The sequence below is a fragment of the Ahaetulla prasina genome, chromosome 2 (assembly GCF_028640845.1).
Source record: "Ahaetulla prasina isolate Xishuangbanna chromosome 2, ASM2864084v1, whole genome shotgun sequence".
Classification (NCBI taxonomy): Eukaryota; Metazoa; Chordata; class Lepidosauria; order Squamata; family Colubridae; genus Ahaetulla; species Ahaetulla prasina.
In genome coordinates, this window is record NC_080540.1 from 124515234 (window position 1) to 124536040 (window position 20807).

The 20807-nt window shown below is 40.7% G+C and overlaps 1 protein-coding gene across 1 annotated transcript in view; it reads right to left on the bottom strand.

Moving 5' to 3' along the window:
* TBCD (tubulin folding cofactor D) overlaps window positions 1-20807 on the bottom strand; it is a 173202-nt gene that overhangs the window by 117298 nt on the left and 35097 nt on the right. Inside the window, exons 9-12 of the mRNA XM_058168485.1 lie at window positions 4241-4286; window positions 3483-3615; window positions 1635-1786; window positions 905-965 (exon numbers count right to left, since the gene is read on the bottom strand). Coding sequence (XP_058024468.1) covers window positions 905-965; window positions 1635-1786; window positions 3483-3615; window positions 4241-4286 — 392 coding nt within the window. The remainder of the gene's footprint in view (window positions 1-904; window positions 966-1634; window positions 1787-3482; window positions 3616-4240; window positions 4287-20807) is intronic.

Below are 20807 nucleotides of genomic sequence, written 5' to 3' on the forward strand. Positions count from 1 at the left end.
TCTTCAAAATACCCATGAAGTAGATTTTAAAAATAACTGTAAAATATTCAGTCATTGGTGAAATAATTTGTGAGGAAAATTTGTGCTGACATTTTGCTATTAAAAGGTCACATAGCATTATCTAGATGTAATTTCACTAATAAAATACCTGTAACTTATCATGTATTAATTAAATAGAATGTAAATGTTTATATTTAAATATGAATACACTGAAATATGTAAAATGTGCAATCTAAGCTCAAGCTTTGTGGACATAGATTATAACTTAACAAATACCGTTTTCTCGAAAATAAGACCTATCCTAAAAATAAGATCTAGCATGTTTTACGTGCCTAATATAATGCCCCAAAATAAACCCTGCTTAAGAGCCTGTGCGGCCAGTCATCTGCCCAGTTGGTCTGATTACTCATGGTGCCACAACTGGCGAGGCAAGGTAGCTGTCGGGTCGTGGATGTCCTAGCTGCGGGGGCCCTGAAGTAAGCTGGTGTAGGGAACATGGGCAGCTCACAGCAATCAAACAAATTACAATAAAGAATGTGCATCTCAATGTAATTGCTTGCCAGTGTTTGAGACATGCATTTGTTTATTTATTACTATGTATTTTTATAATTAATGAAATTGGCTATGGCTATAAATATAACTACTAAAGATGGTCTCAGTATTTTTAAAATAGGAAATACTAAATAATACTAAATAAATAAAGCATAGGAAAAAACTTCATAATTTAGAATATAATCCAAACATGAAAAAAGTAAATATTGGAACAAAGATCAAATGAATCCATAAGCAAGACCTTGTGTTTTGCTATATTAAACAGAACATTTAATAGCACTGTGTTTGATAGTCTAGCTACCCATATTTACAAATTAAATTATGTAAATCAGTTTAATTCAACAACACATACCCTTTTGCTGCAGACCATCTCACAATAGTATCTTTGTCTTTTAATCCAATCAACAACTGCTCTGTGAAAAAATGGTTTTAAAGTCATAACATGAATTCAAGGCAACCAAACATTTTCTTTCTCTTGGCATTTCATTACTTCTAGCTTTGTTAGGATACATCTCCAAATCTTACTGGAGTGATGAGGATAGTGATTTGTTCCTAAACATGATTTTGTAAAGAAAATTCATGTTGTTTTTTTTGTTTGCTTATTTTACTGGATCTGGCACAAAGAAATCTAAACACTTCTTTAAAAAGAAGATTAAATTAATTATGCGGGAAAAGTCAAAATAGGGCATGAAAGGGAGGGACTCATGATTCAAGAACAATAACCCAAAAGCACAAGTAACATCAGTACAATAGCATGCACAAAATATTATTGTTAGCTACCTTTAATTTAGATACAAATCAAGTTAATAATAACTTTAATAACATAGAGTCAGTTTGGTCTAGTCAGGCACCAGGGAAGCGGGAGACTGTGAGTTCTAGTCCTACCTTAGAAATGGAAGCTAAGAGGAAGAATCAAAAGTATGATGCCCAAAAATAAATATAAATATTATTTTTTAAAAGTATGAAACAAAGATAACATAACACTATAATCTTTCTTATCAGATAACATAAGGATTTGTATATAAATCAATAAAACACCTTGGTCAGGATTTCAGATCTTACATTGTTTTGATCAAACATACCTATAACATTTTCAACCTCTCCTGGAATGTCGTATTCCTCCTCTTCCTCCTCCTCTCCTGTGTTAACGGTTATATTTTCTGTTTTCTGCGGAATGAGACCTCCGCCAGAAAACTGTAGATTTGCAGCTAAAGATCGGAATCCCCGTTGATACCTGGAAAGGCAGTTTCACTGGTTATATTTTTAGCAGAGAGCGAACACATTATCTTCAAAATACCCATGAAGTAGATTTTAAAAATAACTGTAAAATATTCAGTCATTGGTGAAATAATTTGTGAGGAAAATTTGTGCTGACATTTTGCTATTAAAAGGTCACATAGCATTATCTAGATGTAATTTCACTAATAAAATACCTGTAACTTATCATGTATTAATTAAATAGAATGTAAATGTTTATATTTAAATATGAATACACTGAAATATGTAAAATGTGCAATCTAAGCTCAAGCTTTGTGGACATAGATTATAACTTAACAAATACCGTTTTCTCGAAAATAAGACCTATCCTAAAAATAAGATCTAGCATGTTTTACGTGCCTAATATAATGCCCCAAAATAAACCCTGCTTAAGAGCCTGTGCGGCCAGTCATCTGCCCAGTTGGTCTGATTACTCATGGTGCCACAACTGGCGAGGCAAGGTAGCTGTCGGGTCGTGGATGTCCTAGCTGCGGGGGCCCTGAAGTAAGCTGGTGTAGGGAACATGGGGCAGCTCAAACCCCCCAAGACCACCACCACCTCACCTCATTGCACCAACACATCACTCAGCCTCCTGCTCTATTGCAGCTTTGAGCAAGCAGAAGGAGTGGGCTGGCGGCCATATCGGATCATGCTGGGTGGGGTTGCTGGAGCTGACACCATGAGGCAAGGCAGGTGTCAGGGTATGGATGGCCTGCTGCGGGGGCCCTGAGGTAAGCCAGTGTGGGGAACATGGGCAGCTCCACACACTCTTGTGGCGGGAACACTGCCGCACAACACAGCCTCCTGCCCTGCTGTGAGGAAGTAGGCCTCTTTTGGGGCCCAAAAGAAAATAAGACTTGGTCTTATTATTATGGAAATATGGGTACATTTTTTTCATTATTCCTTGAGCAAACTGTATAATGTTTAATATGCTTTAGTTAACATAGTCCATATTAGTTCAAAGTACTTGTTCATTCTTTCAGCCAGGGGTCAAGAAACACTGACTGTTCTTGTATGGCCCCAAAGAACTGACAGGTAAGGATCAGATTCCTAGGACCAAGCTGAGCTCTCAGGGCTGAGGGGTGGAGCCAAGGGGCAGAGTATCCTGGATAGTGGTGGCAGACCAACACCATCCTTTCTGGTTGCTGTGTTTCTTTATTTGCAGACCCGTCAGCAACACCCATACCTACATGCCCTTTATTCTTGCTGCTCCTAGTGTTACAATGTGTATTTTAGTGGGAGGAAATTTTTTAACAGCCTAATTATGTTTTTTAGTACTGGTACTTTCATTCAAGGAGGCAAAGAGAAATATAATAGAAGAAAAGGAAGATACATCAAAACTTTATGTAAACTTTTTAAAACAATACCACTCTGAGGATTTGTTTTTCTCCATAATCCTAAATTTAACTTTGAATGGACCATTTAATTGTAAAATAAATTGTAGAAAATGTAAAGCAATAATATAAATTAAAATTATAAAAGATGAGGTTGCTTATACCTATAGAATGCCAAAGTTCCTACACAAATATTGTTAAACCAGAACTTCTTGTCATCAAATGAATGAGAGATGGTTTATTACTTATCTACTCCTATTAATGATAGATCTTACAACTCAGATTAGCCTAATAAAAGGAAAGAAGGCAAGTAAAAACATGATTATAAAAAGAACAAACCTCCACTTTGCCACCTTTGGCTTAAGAAATGTCAGACCAAGTCGCTGAACAAGTTTCACTCCCAGCTTGCGAAGAATTGTTTGGTTACTTTCAAAGAGCTTGCAGTTATCAAGACATTCAAGCACTGTAGAAGCTATAATGAATACATTTCTCTATCAATAAATATATACACTTTTGTCCACTATATAATGCATATGAAACACATATTAAAATATTTTCAGCAGAAGACTATGAAACATACACTCAGCTTTTAATGCCAATACAATCGATAAGTTATTGGGGGGGAGGAAATAATAGTTCTGACACGCAAGACATTTTACACTGCACTGAAGTTAAATATTTGGTCTCAGTTCTATAGTCCCCCCCCACTAAGACAAACTTGATTTATTAGGGGAAAGTATCAGTGCACATTATAAATTAAAACATTTAGGCAACATTTTCCAGAAAGCCTATTGCCTTAAGCAGCCTAGAATTTCAAATGAATCCACGTTTTATAGCAGATATACCCAAATGTACCTTTTAGTTAATTATCTTATAATAAGCAGGGGTGAAATGCTACCGGTTGGGACCGGTTCACCTGAATCAGTAGTAATAAATGCTACTGGTTCGGGTGAACAGTTAGTAAAAAAAATGCTACCAGTTCAGCCGAACTGGTATTTCTGATGAACAGCTGTGCCACACGATTTATATTAGCTAGAAAGCAGGAAATCATGCTCATGTTTTGCTCTTTATGTTTATGGTACCATGAAGAGTCTTACCATATGGTAAACAATCTTCCCTTTTGCCATGTTTGAAAAGTTGTGCCTAAGAAAAGTAAAAGAAAAATACGTTAGTGAACAAATGAAATACAAATATTAACTAAAATTTTGATATATTAGAATAGAATAGAATAGAATTTTATTGGCCAAGTGTGATTGGACACACAAGGAATTTGTCTTGGTGCATATGCTCTCAGTGTACATAAAAGAAAAGATACGTTCATCAAGGTACAACATTTACAACACAATTGATGATAATATATCAATATAAATCATAAGGATTGCCAGCAACAAGTTATAGTCATACAGTCATAAGTGGAAAGAGATTGGTGATGGGAACTATGAAACGATTAATAGTAGTGCAGATTCAGTAAATAGTCTGACAGTGTTGAGGGAATTATTTGTTTAGCAGAGTGATGGCCTTCGGAAAAAACTGTTCTTGTGTCTAGTTGTCCTGGTGTGCAGTGCTCTATAGCGTCGTTTTGAGGGTAGGAGTTGAAACAGTTTATGTCCAGGATGCGAGGGATCTGCAAATATTTTCACGGCCCTCTTCTTGATTCGTGCAGTATACAGGTCCTCAATGGAAGGCAAGTTGGTAGCAATTATTTTTTCTGCAGTTCTAATTATCCTCTGAAGTCTGTGTTTTTCTTGTTGGGTTGCAGAACCGAACCAGACAGTTATAGAGGTGCAAATGACAGACTCAATAATTCCTCTGTAGAATTGGATCAGCAGCTCCTTGGGCAGTTTGAGCTTACTGAGTTGGCGCAGAAAGAACATTCTTTGTTGTCCTTTTTTAATGATGTTTTTGATGTTAGCTGTCCATTTGAGATCTTGCGATATGATAGAACCCAGAAATTTGAAGGTTTCTACTGTTGATACTGTGTTGTCAAGTATTGTGAGAGGTGGAAGTATGGAAGGGTATTAGTATCAAGAAGTAATGTTCCAAGATTTTCTCTGTCATATTGTATTAATCTTAACCAGAATACGTAACTTTAACATGTGTGCATGATCACATTAAGCTTCTGGAAGGCTAAATAAGGCATCAGACTGATATTTAAAGATGGTTATATTAACCAAGAGTAGTTATAACCTCAAATGCAAAAAATTGCACAATATAGAAAACAAAGGTTTCTTTGCTTAAAGTTTAAAACTTGAGAGCCAGAGCCAGTAATTTGCCGTGTACTAGATGTAATTATAGACTGAAATCAGGAACATCCATTGAAATAATAAAATAAAATTTAAGATGATAAAATCATAGGTAACTGCTGTAATGAAATGCAACTAAAGATTTAACGGAATACATCCTTTTAAGATTAGAAAAGAGTTGGACCAAGACAGTTGATACATAGAAGGGGAGGAAGTGAGGGGAGAGGAGAGGAGAGGAGAATCAGCTTGCAGGGAAGAATAGAGTGGAATAGGAATCAAAGGTGGTCATTAAAATTGGAACTAACATTCTTAAATAAACATGAAACAAACAAACATTTTGTGGACTGCATTAATTATTCATACTCTAGTGGTCTTCTGGATTATTACAAAAATGAATATATACTACTATGGTACCAGCCCATATCCTAGCCAATTTAATATTGGATTACCTCTTCCTCAATATACCATGAACCCACCATATCTGAAACTGAATATTTATTCAAATACTTATTATTATTTACTACTTAGTTTAGTGTCTCCCAAGTACAGAATTTAGAATTCTACTGGTTTTGCATGATTTTGCAAGAGAGAGGGTGGATACGCCTGTAAGGCCTGGGAAGGAAACATATCTGAGAGGGTAGGGTGGAGAAGCTGAGGGGGAAAGCAGGGTCATCTCTACCTTATCTCCCTGTGAGAGATCAGAAATCCAAGGGTACCTCACATGGAGACATTGGGCCTAGTCCTTGAAACAGATTCCACTCTGGCCTGGCAATTAGATCCTTGATGGCCCTGGACTTCAGCTGTTGCTTATGAATGCCAAATTTGTATATAATAAAGCAATCTCAACCAGGATCATATCCTGGGGCCTCTGGTGGCTCAGACTGCTAAGACAGTCTGTTATTAACACAGCTGCTTGCAATTACTGCAAGTTCAAGTCCCACCAGGCCCAAGGTTCACTCAGCCTTCCATCCTTTATAAGGTAGGTAAAATGAGGACCAGATTGTTGGGGGCAATAAGTTGACTTTGTATATAATATACAGTACAAATGGATGAAGACTATTGCTTAACATAGTGTAAGCTGCCCTGAGTCTTCGGAGAAGGGTGGGATATAAATGCAAATTAAAAAAAAAAAGCCAAACTGGTACGTCTTACCAAGATCTGATTGGGTCTGTGGTGGGATTATCCCCACCCGGAAATATGCCCACCTAGCTTTTAGGTTCTATACCATCCAAGATCAGAGGGAAGGGAGGAGGGATGGCAATTGTCAAGAACTCTGCTGGCTTCTTTCTGGGGAAGACTGCCACATGATCACCGTACATTAGTTGCAAGTGCAAATACCCAGATCATACAATCACATGACCGTGGGGGCGCTGCAGTAGTGTAACTTTAGGCATGGGTCATAAGTCCCAGCATCATTGTAACTTTGAACAGTTGCTGAACAAAAGGCCATAAATTGAGGACTACCTGTAATGTTCTTCTTCATTTTTGTCAGCCTGAAGGATGGCTAGGGATTTGTAGTGATCTTCTTCCAAACTTTCGATGTTATTTCCTTAGGGCATCTTGATTTCCTCAGTCTTTGCTATCCCACCCCCATTAATTTTAACAAGGGCACATTTATCTACCCCAAACTTCATTGCAAAAACTTGGCTATATATTTGGACAATATTGAACAGTGATTATATATCAGATGGTATTTTTCCATACAGCTTCTGATCTTCTATTTAAAGGAGGTGCGATAACCTGGCATATGTTTCTGGTGTTCAAGAGCCATGGCTGTCTTGTTCAGTATTGCTGATAGAGGAATCAATGTAATGACTAAGGGTACTGAGTTTCCTTGAAAAAGTCCCATCTTGAAGTTAACCTCTTCCAATCTATTGCCACTGACCAGCAACTGTAGCTTCCATTGTGTCACTGATCTTTGCACAAAGCTTCTGATGTTTCTACTGATTCCCGTTATTTGTAGGCACTTGATTAACCAATCATGTGACAGAGAGTAGAATGCCTCCTTGTCATCAATCCAAATTGATCTGCCTTCTTTTGCAGTTTTTAGTATCATCTTGTCAATTAGGATCTGATCTTTTGTTCCTCTTCTGTTTGGGCAGTTTCCTTTCTGCTCAAATAGAAACAGCTTGTTTTCAGCTAGATGCTGTTGGACTGCATCAGCTGTCACACCAGTTAACAATATGAAAGGTTTGATAAACAGCTTGTATTTGCCTCATGCCACTCCTTTTGGTGGATCTTTCATTATCAGGTAGTTTTGCCAGTTGTTAACCAATCTTAAATTTCACCTCCTTGTAGTATGACGTTACACTGCTTGGCAATGAATGGATGCAGGCCAGTCAGATATTTCAAAAGCCACAGAGTTCCTATTCACTTAATGCTGGCCAGTTCTTGATCTTACTTGCCCTTTTCTCCACCTTTTTTTGCTGTTGACTACAAGTTCTTTCATTTTAGTTTCATTTTTATTCTTATCCACCTCCCTTATCCAAGTTGCATTTTTCTTGTATTTCTTTGGTTTATCCCATAGCTGCACTCAGAAGTGCACTGTTTCTTTGTAAGGTGTTAACTGATTCATTCTAAACTCTCCATTGATGGATTTGTAGAAATGTTTCTTTTTTTTTTTATTGAAAAAGTTTTTACAAAAATTTTTACCCCCCCCTTTCCCCCCTCCCCCAAAAAAACCACCCTCCTCCCTCCCCCCCACCGACTTCCCAGAGCAAACACAAGGTATAGTTCAAAAAGAAAACAATCATACGCTAAATCTTCCCTAACACAAATCATAGTCCTCCCCTTTTTCTCAAATCCTAACTTCCCCCATACAAATCAGAGATAGATACATTCTATCATTCAAAGGCAATCTGATATCTCTTAATCTGATATCTATTTTGCGTATATTCAATCCATTTTTTCCATTCAGTTAGATATTTTCCTTGTGTAGTGTCTTTCAAAAAGGCTGAGATTTTAACCATCTCAGCCAAATTAGTAACTTTCAATATCCATTCTTCTATAGTAGGTAACTCTTTTTTCTTCCAGTATTGTCCTATCAATAGTCTTGCCGCTGTTATTAAATTTAAAATCAGCTTAGTCTCAGTTGCTGTACTGTCCATAATAATTCCCAATAAGAAAAATTGCGGTAGGAACTTTATCTTTTTCAAAACATTTTGTATTTTGGGTCAATATAAAAGGGGTGAAAAACGATATTGCCATAGGTCTATACTATAGGCCACCCAACCAAACAGAGGAAGTAGATGAACTTTTTGCTAGTCAGCTAACTAAGTATGTAGGAAGCACATCACAGTAGTAATGGGGGATTTTAACTACCCTGACATCAACTGGGAAACAAACTCTGCACCAAGTGGAAGATCCAACAGGTTCCTAACAAACCTAGCAGACAACTTTGTTTCCCAAAAAATAGATAAGGCAACAAGGGGATCAGCCATACTGGACTTAATTCTCACTAACAGAGATGAAATGATAGAAGGTGTTGAAGCTACAGGAACCTTGGGGGCAAGTGACCATGCAATATTGGAATTTGACATTAAGCAAATACAAGTAGTAGAACAAAGTCAAACTAGAGTCTTGGACTTTAAGAGAGCTAATTTCAATAAACTTAGAGAGAGCTTGAGAAGAATTCAATGGATGAGAATCCTCAGGGGGAAAACAACTCAAGAAGCTTGGGAAATTTTGAAAAGTGAGATTATAAAAGCGCAGTCTAGCACAATACCAATGAAGAAGAAAAATAATAGATCTCAAAAGAAACCAGCATGGATGCATAAAGAACTATCTGACAAATTGAAAGACAAAAAGGACAAATATAAAAAGTGGAAAGAGGGCAAATAACTAAGGCAGAATATCAGCAACAGCCCGAGCCTGTAAAGATGAAGTGAGGAAAGCTAAGGCTCACAATGAACAAAGGCTAGCGACAAAAGTAAAAAATAATAAAAAAAGCTTCTTCCAACATGTTAAAAACAAGAAAAAAGTCAAGGAAACAATTGGCCCATTGCTGGGAGAAAGTGGCAAGAAGATGACAAGCAACAGGGAGAAAGCAGATCTACTTAACTCATTTTTTGTATCTGTCTTTACACAAAAGGAAAAAACAATCCAACCTATCAAAAACAGCACTACAAAAAACAGATTAGAAACACAAGTTAAAATGGTAAAAGAAAATGGTAAGTGAACACCTGTCTACCCTAGACGAGTTCAAATCACCAGGACCGGATGGATTACACCCCAAGGTTCTGAAGGAACTGGCAGACGTGATCTCAGAACCACTGAACTATAACTTTCAAAGATCCTGCAGCATAGGGGAGCTGCCAGAGGACTGGAAAAGAGCTGATGTAGTTCCCATCTTCAAAAAAGGAAAAAAAAACAGATCCAGGAAACTACAGACCTATCAGCCTGACCTCAATACCGGGGAAGATTCTGGAAAAGATAATCAAGCAACGAATCACCGAACACCTAGAAGCAAACAAAGTAATAAGCAAAAGCTAACATGGGTTTGTCAAAAACAGATCATGCCAGACTAATCTTATTGCATTCTTTGACAAATGACAAAATTAGTAGACCAGAGGAATGCTGTCGATATAATTTACTTGGACTTCAGTAAAGCATTTGATAAAGTAGACCATAACCTACTACTAGATAAAGTAGAAAAATGTGGGTTAGACAGCACCACCACCAGATGGATTCGTAACTGGCTGACCAACCGCACTCAACGTGTAGTCCTCAACGGAACTGCATCCACATGGAGGGAAGTATGCAGTAGAGTACCCCAAGGCTCTGTTTTAGGCCCAGTACTCTTCAACAACTTCATCAATGACTTGGACGAGGGGATAGATGGGGAACTCATCAAATTTGCAGATGACACCAAGCTGGCAGGAATAGCCAACACTCCAGAAGATAGGCTCAAGTTACAGAAAGATCTTGACAGACTTGAACATTGGGCGCTATCTAACAAAATGAAATTCAACAGTTGAAAAAAGTAAGGTTTTACATTTAGGCAAAAAAAAAAACCCAAAATGCACAGGTACCGTATATGTGGTAGCTTGCTCAATAGTAGTACCTGTGAGAGGGATCTTGGAGTCCTAGTGGATAACCATTTAGATATGAGCCAGCAGTGTGCAGCAGCTGCTAAAAAAGCCAACACAGTTCTGGGCTGCATAAACAGAGGGATAGAATCAAGATCACGTGAAGTGTTAGTGCCACTTTATAATGCCTTGGTAAGGCCACACTTGGAATATTGCATCCAGTTTTGGTCGCCACGATGTAAAAAAGATGTTGAGACTCTAGAAAGAGTGCAGAGAAGAGCAACAAAGATGATTAGGGGACTGGAGGCTAAAACATATGAAGAACGGTTGCAGGAACTGGGTATGTCTAATTTAATAAAAAGAAGGACTAGGGGAGACATGATAGCAGTGTTCCAATATCTCAGGGGTTGCCACAAAGAAGAGGGAGTCGGGCTGTTCTCCAAAGCACCTGAGGGTAGAACAAGAAGCAATGGGTGGAAACTGATCAAGGAAAGAAGCAACTTAGAACTAAGGAGAAATTTCCTGACAGTTAGAACAATTAATAATGCCTGCAGAAGTTTTGAATGCTCCAACACTAGAAATTTTTAAGAAAATGTTGGATAACCATCTGACTGAGATGGTGTAGGGTTTCCTGCCTGGGCAGGGGGTTGGACTAGAAGGCCTCCAAGGTCCCTTCCAACTCTGTTGTTATATTGTTATATTGTATAATCCACCAGATCCTTATCCAAAAAGCCTTAATCTTCTTACAAGTCCACCAAATATGAAAATATGTAGCATCATCACAATTACATCTCCAAAATTTCGCTTGCATATCTGGATACATACATGATAATTTCTTAGGGTCTAAATGCCAACTATAAAACATTTTATAAAAATTTTCCCTTAAGTTCTGTGCTTGCGTAAACTTAACATTTCTAACCCAATTTTTTTCCCAAGTTTCCAAAAATACTGGTTCCTGAATATTTTGTGCCCATTTTATCATACAATCCTTTACTAAATCCCTTTCAGAATCTATTTCTATCAACACATTATACAATCTCTTTATATGCGCCTGGGTTTGATTTCTAATTTGTTTTACCAAGTTTTCTTCATTCTGCATAATTCAATTTTCTGATCTTTTTTCCACCTAGCTCGTAATTGCCCATATTGAAACCAAGTATAATTTCTCCCTTTTTCTTTTAATGTATGCAAGGATTTTAATTGTAAATTACCTCTCTTAATATATAGAAGATCTTTATAAGTAATCATTTTCTGTTTCTGTTCTATATTTATATTCTCTATTGCATGCCTGGGATTTGCCCAAATAGGAATTTTGTAATTTAACTTGTGAGAATATTTCTTCCAGGCACGCAGAAGAGCAATTCTTAACACATGGTTCTTAAAGACTCTATCCACTTTTTTTATCATACAATAAATATGCATGCCATCCATATAATAAATCATAACCTTCTATATTCAAAATCCTTTCCTCTGTTAAATTAAACCAATCACTGATTTGTAGAAATGTTTCTGATTCAGCCAAAATTGGAGGTTCAGCCTTATTTGCAGTTTTATATTTTCCAGTGCTTCCTTGATCTTCCTTGTCCCTAGGTAATTTTTCTTAGTAAGGTATTCTTTGATCTTCTTTTTCTTCAGCTTCATTTATCTCTTCTAGCTAGCTTGCATCTGATCTTAACACACTAATCTTATTTCCCAACCTGATTTGATTGGAATTTTTTTTTTAAAATGTTGATTTTGCATCCAAGATCTTCAATAATAACTGTAGCTGTAGTGTACATCAGTTGGTTTATTTCTTGCTGCAGGCTAATGCATATATTTGATAAACTACAGTACTGGTATCTTTTAAAATGTGCTAACCGTTTTTTTTGTAACAAGCTTCAATGCAGGCAGCCTTATTCTGTTGCTTTTGTGCTGTTCTAGATGCTCAGTTTGTTTCAATTCCTCTTGTTTGCTCTTTGTGAAGAGAAGGCAAAAGAGAGAGTGCCTAGTTTGGGAATGAAAACAGTTCAAAAACAATGCTGATTTCTATGCTACCAATTCCACCGGGATTATCTCTGTTGTTTGGGATTCCTCTGGCAAGACTTTGATTTTTATGCCCTGGGTAGATCTTTGCAATTCTTCCAATTCTGCTTTGGTATATTCTTTATTTCATATGATAAATTGAAGCTGATCTTGTAGCCTTTGTTCTGTTATTTCTGATTCTGGATGTTGTTCTTTCCAAAACTGGTGTATTCTTTTCAGATATTCTCTTCTCACTAGATATGATTTATAATAGAAAATCAGTATATCTTTGCTTTTATTTTTTATATATTTGCAATGGGTAACAAACTTTTCCTTCAGTAGTCTTGCAGGCTGCTTATCCTATTTGTTTAGCCAACAGTCCTGAGTCCTATAGCTCACATGTCACCAGATGTCCAGGGACTCCCAACACCTCGTGTGTTGTCCTCGTTGTTGCTCAATTCAACAATCCCATATAGGTTTCTGTAAGTTACGTCTTACCATATTATTTATGGGAGAGACACTCTTCATCCGGCTCCTCTGACAAGATCTGTCAAGTATGGATGAATCATTGGCATAGATCTCATCTTCTTTAGAGCATACAAGCCCCACAACCACATCAAGGTAATGCCTCAATGGGGGGGTTATACTATTATTATTATTATTCATTAGATTTTATTTTATACTACTAAGGGGCAAGATGCAATCTGAATTCACAACATATTGTTCTATTTGAGTTACTTAACCATCTTCCCTTATTTTATCTAGTTAAAACTATAATTAAATGTAAATCTCATGACTATGCTATGAAACACAATAACTGATGTCCACCCAAACCTGCACATTTATAGTTACACCCAAGGATCTTGCACAATATACATCAACTCAAAATAATTATGGCTACTATTTGCAACCCTAGACTGGTGCAATTTAACATCTGCTTAACCAAATCCAATGAGGACACAGGGCAACTTAAAACCAGCTTCAGAATCTCTGCATTAAAAAACCATATTGATTTATTATCTTTGAAATTATTTCTTAGAGATAAATCCTTGGATATAAAAGCCATTATATATATATATACATACATACATACATACATACATACATACATACATACATACATTTATTTATTTATTTATTTATTTTTCTTGGAAACAGTATATACTTCTGCACTGTCTAAATTGACTGAAGCTAGGATTATGATAATTAAACAAGGATAAAAATGAGAAGCTGCAAGTAAACATTCCACTTTTTTTTTTAAAGTACTTGTTGAGACATCTCCAATCTAGGATATTTACCTAAAAGGAACACAAACTTAAATGTAAATGGTCTCCACGTAAATAAAGCCTAGATAGTGAAAAAAACGATAAGCACAAATAAAGTTTCATTTCACACCTTGTCATTCTAGGACTACTAATTCCAACTGAAATTAATCCTGAAGATTCCTCCTTCCCATAAATATATACCTTGCAGAAGTCACACTCCCTAAAAGGACAGAGCCAGGACAAAAACAAACTTTTTAATAACTTCATTAATACTTATTAAAAGTGATTGCCTGTAAAAAAACACTGATTGCTCTCCATCCACTAACCATTCTCTAACCAGAGAGAAACAGAACATATTTACATGCAGTCATATATATCTCTCTTCTAAAAATAAGAAAAGCATAAAAAATAAGACAAAAAGAAGCCTGCTAAATTGGCTCCAGGCCCATTCTAGTCCAATATGTTTCTGGGATGTTCACATATCCCACTTGCAGAGTTGTTTTCCAAACCTGGAGGTAACAGAATAGACCTATTGTCCATGAATTTATCCCAATTCCTTTTAAAACCAAGTTAGTGATCATCACCCTATACTCTAGAAAGGAAACCTACTTATTAATGATATAGCAAGATGGAAATAAAGTTAAGAAAAAGGGTAGCTGCACAAGAAAAGAAAGGGATGTAACCCCTAAATTCAGGAGGCAAAGAGACAGTACTAAGTTAAACTTAAGGCACTCATGTTTGCAATAATTTGAACCTCTAGCCTTTGTTTTAACACCAGTCTTCTATTCAGCAAATTTAAGACATCTTCCTCCCAATTCATAGGTATTTATTGGGAGATGGAATTGTCTTGATATAGATTTGCTATTTGTAAATACGGCATTACACTGTAGTGAATTAGGCATTCACTAACTCATTGTATGAATTAAAAACATAGGGCCATGCAACATACTTTTTCTAATAATTTTTCATTTCACTCAATAAAAATATTTAAAATTCAGCTTGAAATAATTAAATGTTTAGAATTATCCAGATACCCAATTAAATACTTTATCTGAACCCTGTGTTTCATCATTCTAATAGGAAGAAACACTTTCAGATAAATATGGCCAGGAGTTAAAGTTCAAGGAGTATAGCCCAACTCCAAAAATATTTCCACATGTTAACAGCTATTTATGGATTTAAGTAATGTCAGCTATGGTGTAAATGCAACAAAATCTCCCAGAGGCTATGCACCTGCTTTGTTTTAGTTTTTAATGAACTGCATTTCATGAACTTAAATGTAGCATGAATGAACAGAACATTAAGAAGCATGGAGAACACTGAGGATTAGGAGCAGTTTATGACTTTTTGATATACCTTGATTTAACAGACCTTGATTATTCAGTTAACCCTGGATAAAGTCAACTCAAAATACAGAGAGAGAGAGAGAGAGAGAGAATATCGGGGTGAAATTTTCCCGGTTCGGACCGGATCATGCGATCAGGTAGTGATGGGGGCAGGCAGTTCGGAGAACCGGTAGCAAAAAATCCCTGCCCCCGCCCCACTGCCCACGCCTCGCTGTTCCTCTTCTCTATCCTTAAAGTGCTCGGTGGTGATATAGCTGCAAACGGCCTTAAATGACTGCCGCAGCACTTCAAAGGGATGCACTACAGCTGATCAGCGCTGTAGGCAGTGAGTAGACCGGTGCCTCTATTTTTAAAGAAGGTAGACCGGTGTCTCTCAGTAAAATGCAATTGGTAGACCGGGGCCTCTATTTTTAAAGAAGATAGACCAGTGCCTCCCAAGTTTTGTATACTTTATTTTTATTATTTATTATTATTGACCATGCCCATTCAGTTATCTAACCACCAAGCCACACCCACCAATTAAGCCACACCCACAGAACCGGTAGGGAAAATTTTTAGATTTCACCCCTATATTAGTTATAACAGTAAAATCTAATACAAACTAAATTTAAAGAAATAAAATACAGAATAAAGAATACAAAGAAAAGAATACAAGGAATACAATCAAGAAAGAAATAAGAAACATATAAACGACTTCCCATTTTCATCACAAATATAAACAAATTTAGCAACTTTTCACTCTCCCAAAAGTTAAAAACATTTTATCAATTCACTTGATATTCACTTGATATTCCCTCTTTTATCTATAAAATAATCCATGAAACATAATCCAGGTTTCAGCAGAAAGTCAATAAAGGACCTGGAGTAACAATGTATCTTGTTTTAATCATAATCAAATAAACCAACTTTATTTATTTTATTTATTATTCGTATTTGTATACCGCCCTATCTCCCGAAGGACTCAGGGCAGTTCACAGGCAAATAAAAAACATATATATACAATTTAAGAAAACCATTAAGAAACTTATTCAAAAAGCCAAATTATTAAAAATAGTATAAATATTAAAACCAATTAAAACCCCTATAAAATTTAAAAACTAGTCCAGTCCTGCACAGATAAATAGGTGTGTTTTAAGCTCGCGACGGAAGGTTCGGAGGTCTGGAAGTTGACGGAGTCCTGGGGGGAGTTCGTTCCAGAGGGTGGGAGCCCCCACAGAGAAGGCCCTTTCCCTGGGCGTCGCCAGACGACATTGCCTAGCTCACGGCACCCTGAGGAGTCCCTCTCTGTGAGAGCGCACGGGCCGGTGAGAGGTATTCGGTAACAGTAGACGGTCCCGTAAGTAACCCGGCCCTATGCCATGGAGCGCTTTAAAGGTGGTTACCAAAACCTTGAAGCGCACCCGGAAGGCCACAGGTAGAGGGAGATCTATCGTGGCTCCCTCTATAACCCGCGCAGCCGCATTCTGAACTAACTGCAGTCTCCGGATGCCCTTCAAGGGGAGCCCCATGTAGAGAGCATTGCAATAATCCAGGCGAGACGTCACGAGGGCGTGAGTGACCGTGCATAGGGCATCCCGGTCTAGAAAGGGGCGCAACTGGCGCACCAGGCGAACCTGGTAAAAAGCTCTCCTGGAGACGGCCGTCAAATGATCTTCAAAAGACAGCCGTTCATCCAGGAGGACGCCCAAGTTGCGCACCCTCTCCATCGGGGCCAGTGACTCGCCCCCGACAGTCAGCAGTGGACTCAGCTGACTGTACCGGGATGCCGGCATCCACAGCCACTCTGTCTTGGAGGGATTGAGCTTGAGCCTGTTTCTCCCCATCCAGACCCGTACGGCCTCCAAACACCAGGACAGCACTTCGATAGCTTCGTTGGGGTGGCCCGGTGTGGAAAAGTACAGCTGGGTGTCATCAGCATACAGCTGGTACCTCACACCGAAGCCACTGATGATCTCACCCAGCGGCTTCATATAGATGTTGAACAGAAGGGGCGAGAGGATCGACCCCTGCGGCACCCCACAAGTGAGGCGCCTCGGAGCCGACCTCTGCCCCCCTGTCAACACCGTCTGCGACCGATCGGAGAGATAGGAGGAGAACCACCGATAAACGGTGCCTCCCACTCCCAATCCCCCCAACCGGCGCAGCAGGATACCATGGTCGATGGTATCGAAAGCCGCTGAGAGGTCTAATAGGACCAGGGCAGAGGAACAACCCCTATCCCTGGCCCTCCAGAGATCATCCACCAACGCGACCAAAGCCGTCTCAGTGCTGTAACCGGGCCGGAAACCGGACTGGAACGGGTCTAGATAGACAGTTTCCTCCAGGTGCAAGGGAAACTGATATGCCACCATACTCTCTACAACCTTCGCATGAGCGGGTTGGAGACCGGACGATAGTTACCTAAAGCAGCCGGGTCCAGGGAAGGCTTCTTGAGGAGGGGTCTCACCACCACCTCTTTCAAGGCGGCCGGGAAGACTCCCTCCACCAAGGAAGCACTCGTAATTGCCTGGAGCCAGCCTCGTGTCACCTCCTGAGTGGCCAGCACCAACCAGGAGGGGCACGGGTCCAGTAAACACGTGGTGGCATTCAGCCTACCCAACAACCTGTCCATGTCCTCGGGAGCCACAGGGTCAAACTCATCCCACAAAATGTCACCAAGGCCACCTTCAGACGCCTCACCTGAGTCGCCGCAATTTTGGTCCAGACCGTCCCAAAGCTGAACGATTTTATCGTATAGATAACCGTTAAACTCCTCAGCACGTCCCTGCAACGGGTCATCCCGCTCCCCCTGGTGAAGGAGGGAACGAGTCACCCGAAACAGGGCGGCTGGGCGGTTATCTGCCGATGCAATGAGGGAGGAGGCGTAGCTACGCCTCGCTTCCCTCAATGCCACTAGGTAAGTCCTGGTATAGGACTTCACTAGTGTCCGATCAGCCTCCGAACAGCTAGACCTCCAGGAACTCTCTAGGCGTCTTCTCCGGCGCTTCATCCCTCTCAGCTCCTCGGAGAACCAAGGAGCCGGTTGGGACCTGCGCCGGGTCAGAGGCCGCAAAGGCACGACACGATCTAGGGCCCCCGCCGCGGCCTGTTCCCAGGCCGCAACAAGTTCCTCAGCCGTGCCGTGAGCCAGACTCTCAGGAAGTGGCCCAAGCTCCGTCCGGAACCTCTCCGGGTCCATCAGGCGCCTGGGATGGAACCAACGTATCGGCTCCGTCTCCCTGCGGTGTTGAATGGCGGTCAGAAAGTCCAGGCGAAGGAGAGAGTGATCTGACCATGACAAAGGTTCAATGACTATTTCCTTCAAGTCCAGATCTCTCAACCACTGACCAGAGACAAAAATCAAATCCAAAGTGCCTCCCCCAATGTGAGTAGGGCCATCAACTACTTGGGTCAGGTCCAAGGCCGTCATGGAAGCCGTGAACTCCCGAGCTGCTGTCGATGACGAGCCGGAAGATGGCAAGTTAAAGTCCCCCATGACTAAAAGTCTGGGGGTCTCAACTGCCACCCCAGCAAGCACCTCCAGGAGCTCGGGCAGGGCAGCTGTCACGCAGCAAGGAGCCAGGTACGCGACCAGCAAGCCCATTTGACACCTATGACCCCATCTCACAGAGGGATTCGCACCCGGCAATCTGAGGTACAGTGGTCTCCCTCGGCTCCAGAACTCTCTCTAATCACAACCGCCACCCCCCCACCCCTACCCTGAGCCCTCGGCTGATGGAATGCACGGAAACCTGGTGGGCACATCTCAACAAGGGGCACGCCCCCTTCTGCGCCCAACCAGGTCTCCGTAACGCCCATAAGGTCCGCGGCACCCCCCTGGATAAGATCATAAATTAGGGGGGCCTTATTGGCCACGGACCGTGCGTTGCACAGCATCAGCTGAAGGCCCAGGCTCTGAGAGTCTTGACCATCCGGGAAACGGGAGAAGTCTGAGGGCTCGGGGCGCGCGATCGCCTGCAGACATCGAGCGCCCCCCCCCAAAGAATGATATGAGCCCCCACTTCCATCATATCTGCCCCTCCCACTTACCGTGCAAATAGAACCACCCTCAACCGACGGAACACAACCCCCGTGACCTTGAACCTATTAACTTACCGCGGCCGAGGAACTGGACCCCCCAACGGGTTTCCCCAACACCGTCCTTGCCCTCCCACCCCTTAAAAATGCCCTATCTAAAAAACCCCAAAGGCTCCTCCTCTTCGCGTGCCACCTCTGTGGGTCCCAAGACCCGTCATAGAGGCCGGCCTTCGATAATGTAACAGGCCGTTCCCACGAGGCGGGGGCACCTCACAGGGGCAAGAGTTCAGTTCTAGAATAGCGCATGCAATACAGTAAAAGTCAGCAGAAGATAGATCGTCCCAGGCTGGCAGAGATGTTAACAGGGATGTTCTCCTGAGGTAGCTCTCGAATTAGGATCCAGATATAAGATGACATAAGATGTAAAAATGGACAGTCGATCTCCATGGTACAAGTGGGATATAAGATGTAACGTATAGCATATAAGATGTAAAATATACTCTAACCATCAAACCCATGGTACAATCTTGGTAAGTCCATAATCGGCGACTAATAGTCCAGGACCTAAAAAGCACAATCTGTCCAGAAAAACATCCGGGTCCCAAGAAGAGGGGGGGGGAAGGGGAAGCGCTCCATGGCCGCCATCCAAGCCGCCCTCTACGTCCATCGCTGTTTCCAGATGGCACTCCCATCCGCTCCTAGCAGCTCCCAGAACTCCAGTCCGACTCCAGTACAGCCCATCAACTCCTGACAGCTCTCAAAGAGATCAAAAAATGCCCAAAAGTTGTTATGCGTCCCAAAATCCCCAACACACAGGGGGAGGGCGGGCGCGGCCGACATCACCGCAATTAGGGAGCCAAGCCAGACCAGATCAAAAGGCAGGCCAGAAACGTCCTCCTCCTCTCTGATATCAAAGGGATCACAGTTGTCCTTGTGAGAGGGAAGATCTTGTGCTTGCGACAGGAGAGATCTTGTGGCAGAAAAGCCAGGAAAGCAAGGAAAGCCAGGCCAAATAGGCCACACCGCCCTCCTTACCTCCGGTGTCCTCCGGTGTCGCCCCCACCCTCTGATATCGAGGGGACCGCAGTTGTTAATCACAGGAGAGTCCTTGAGAGTCCTTGAGAGTCCTTAGAGTAAAAAGCATGGGGAGCAAACCAGGAAGAGCTGGGAGGGGCGGCACACTAGCCGAACGCCGACCAAAACACCACCTCATCCCCGACACCTAAAATGGCCGCCGTCATTCGCCGATCGCCCTCCCGGCCCGTTCTCAGCAGCCGCGGGTCCTAAAAGGTCCACAGACCTCTCCCGCGGCTGCGAGGAAGATCGTCTACCGGACCGGGGGGCGAAAACAGCTAGACGAGCGGCCACGATGATGCCATTCGCCAGGCGAGCTCAGATCCGCCGAGCCGAGTTTTACAGCAGCGCCATCTTGCGCACGCGCAGGAGCCAATATTCTTTATATTCTTTCCTTTTAGTTCTAGCAGTCTTAATCTTTAGTTCATTAAAATATTGTAGGATTTGATTTATCTTCATTTCTTCTTTGTCCCATCGTACAATTTGTCAAGGCTTTAACAAGCTTCTTTTGTAAATCCAATAGGAAAAGTTATCTAGGTCACTCTGTTAGTGTGTTTATTTTGTAGTTTCAATGAAACATCCTTTTCTAAATTATTGTCTTGGCCTGTCAGTTGTAACGCCACTTTTTATATTATCTCTATCTTATAAGGTAAAATTTGTTCTACATCTCCCATTTCTTCAACAGTACTCT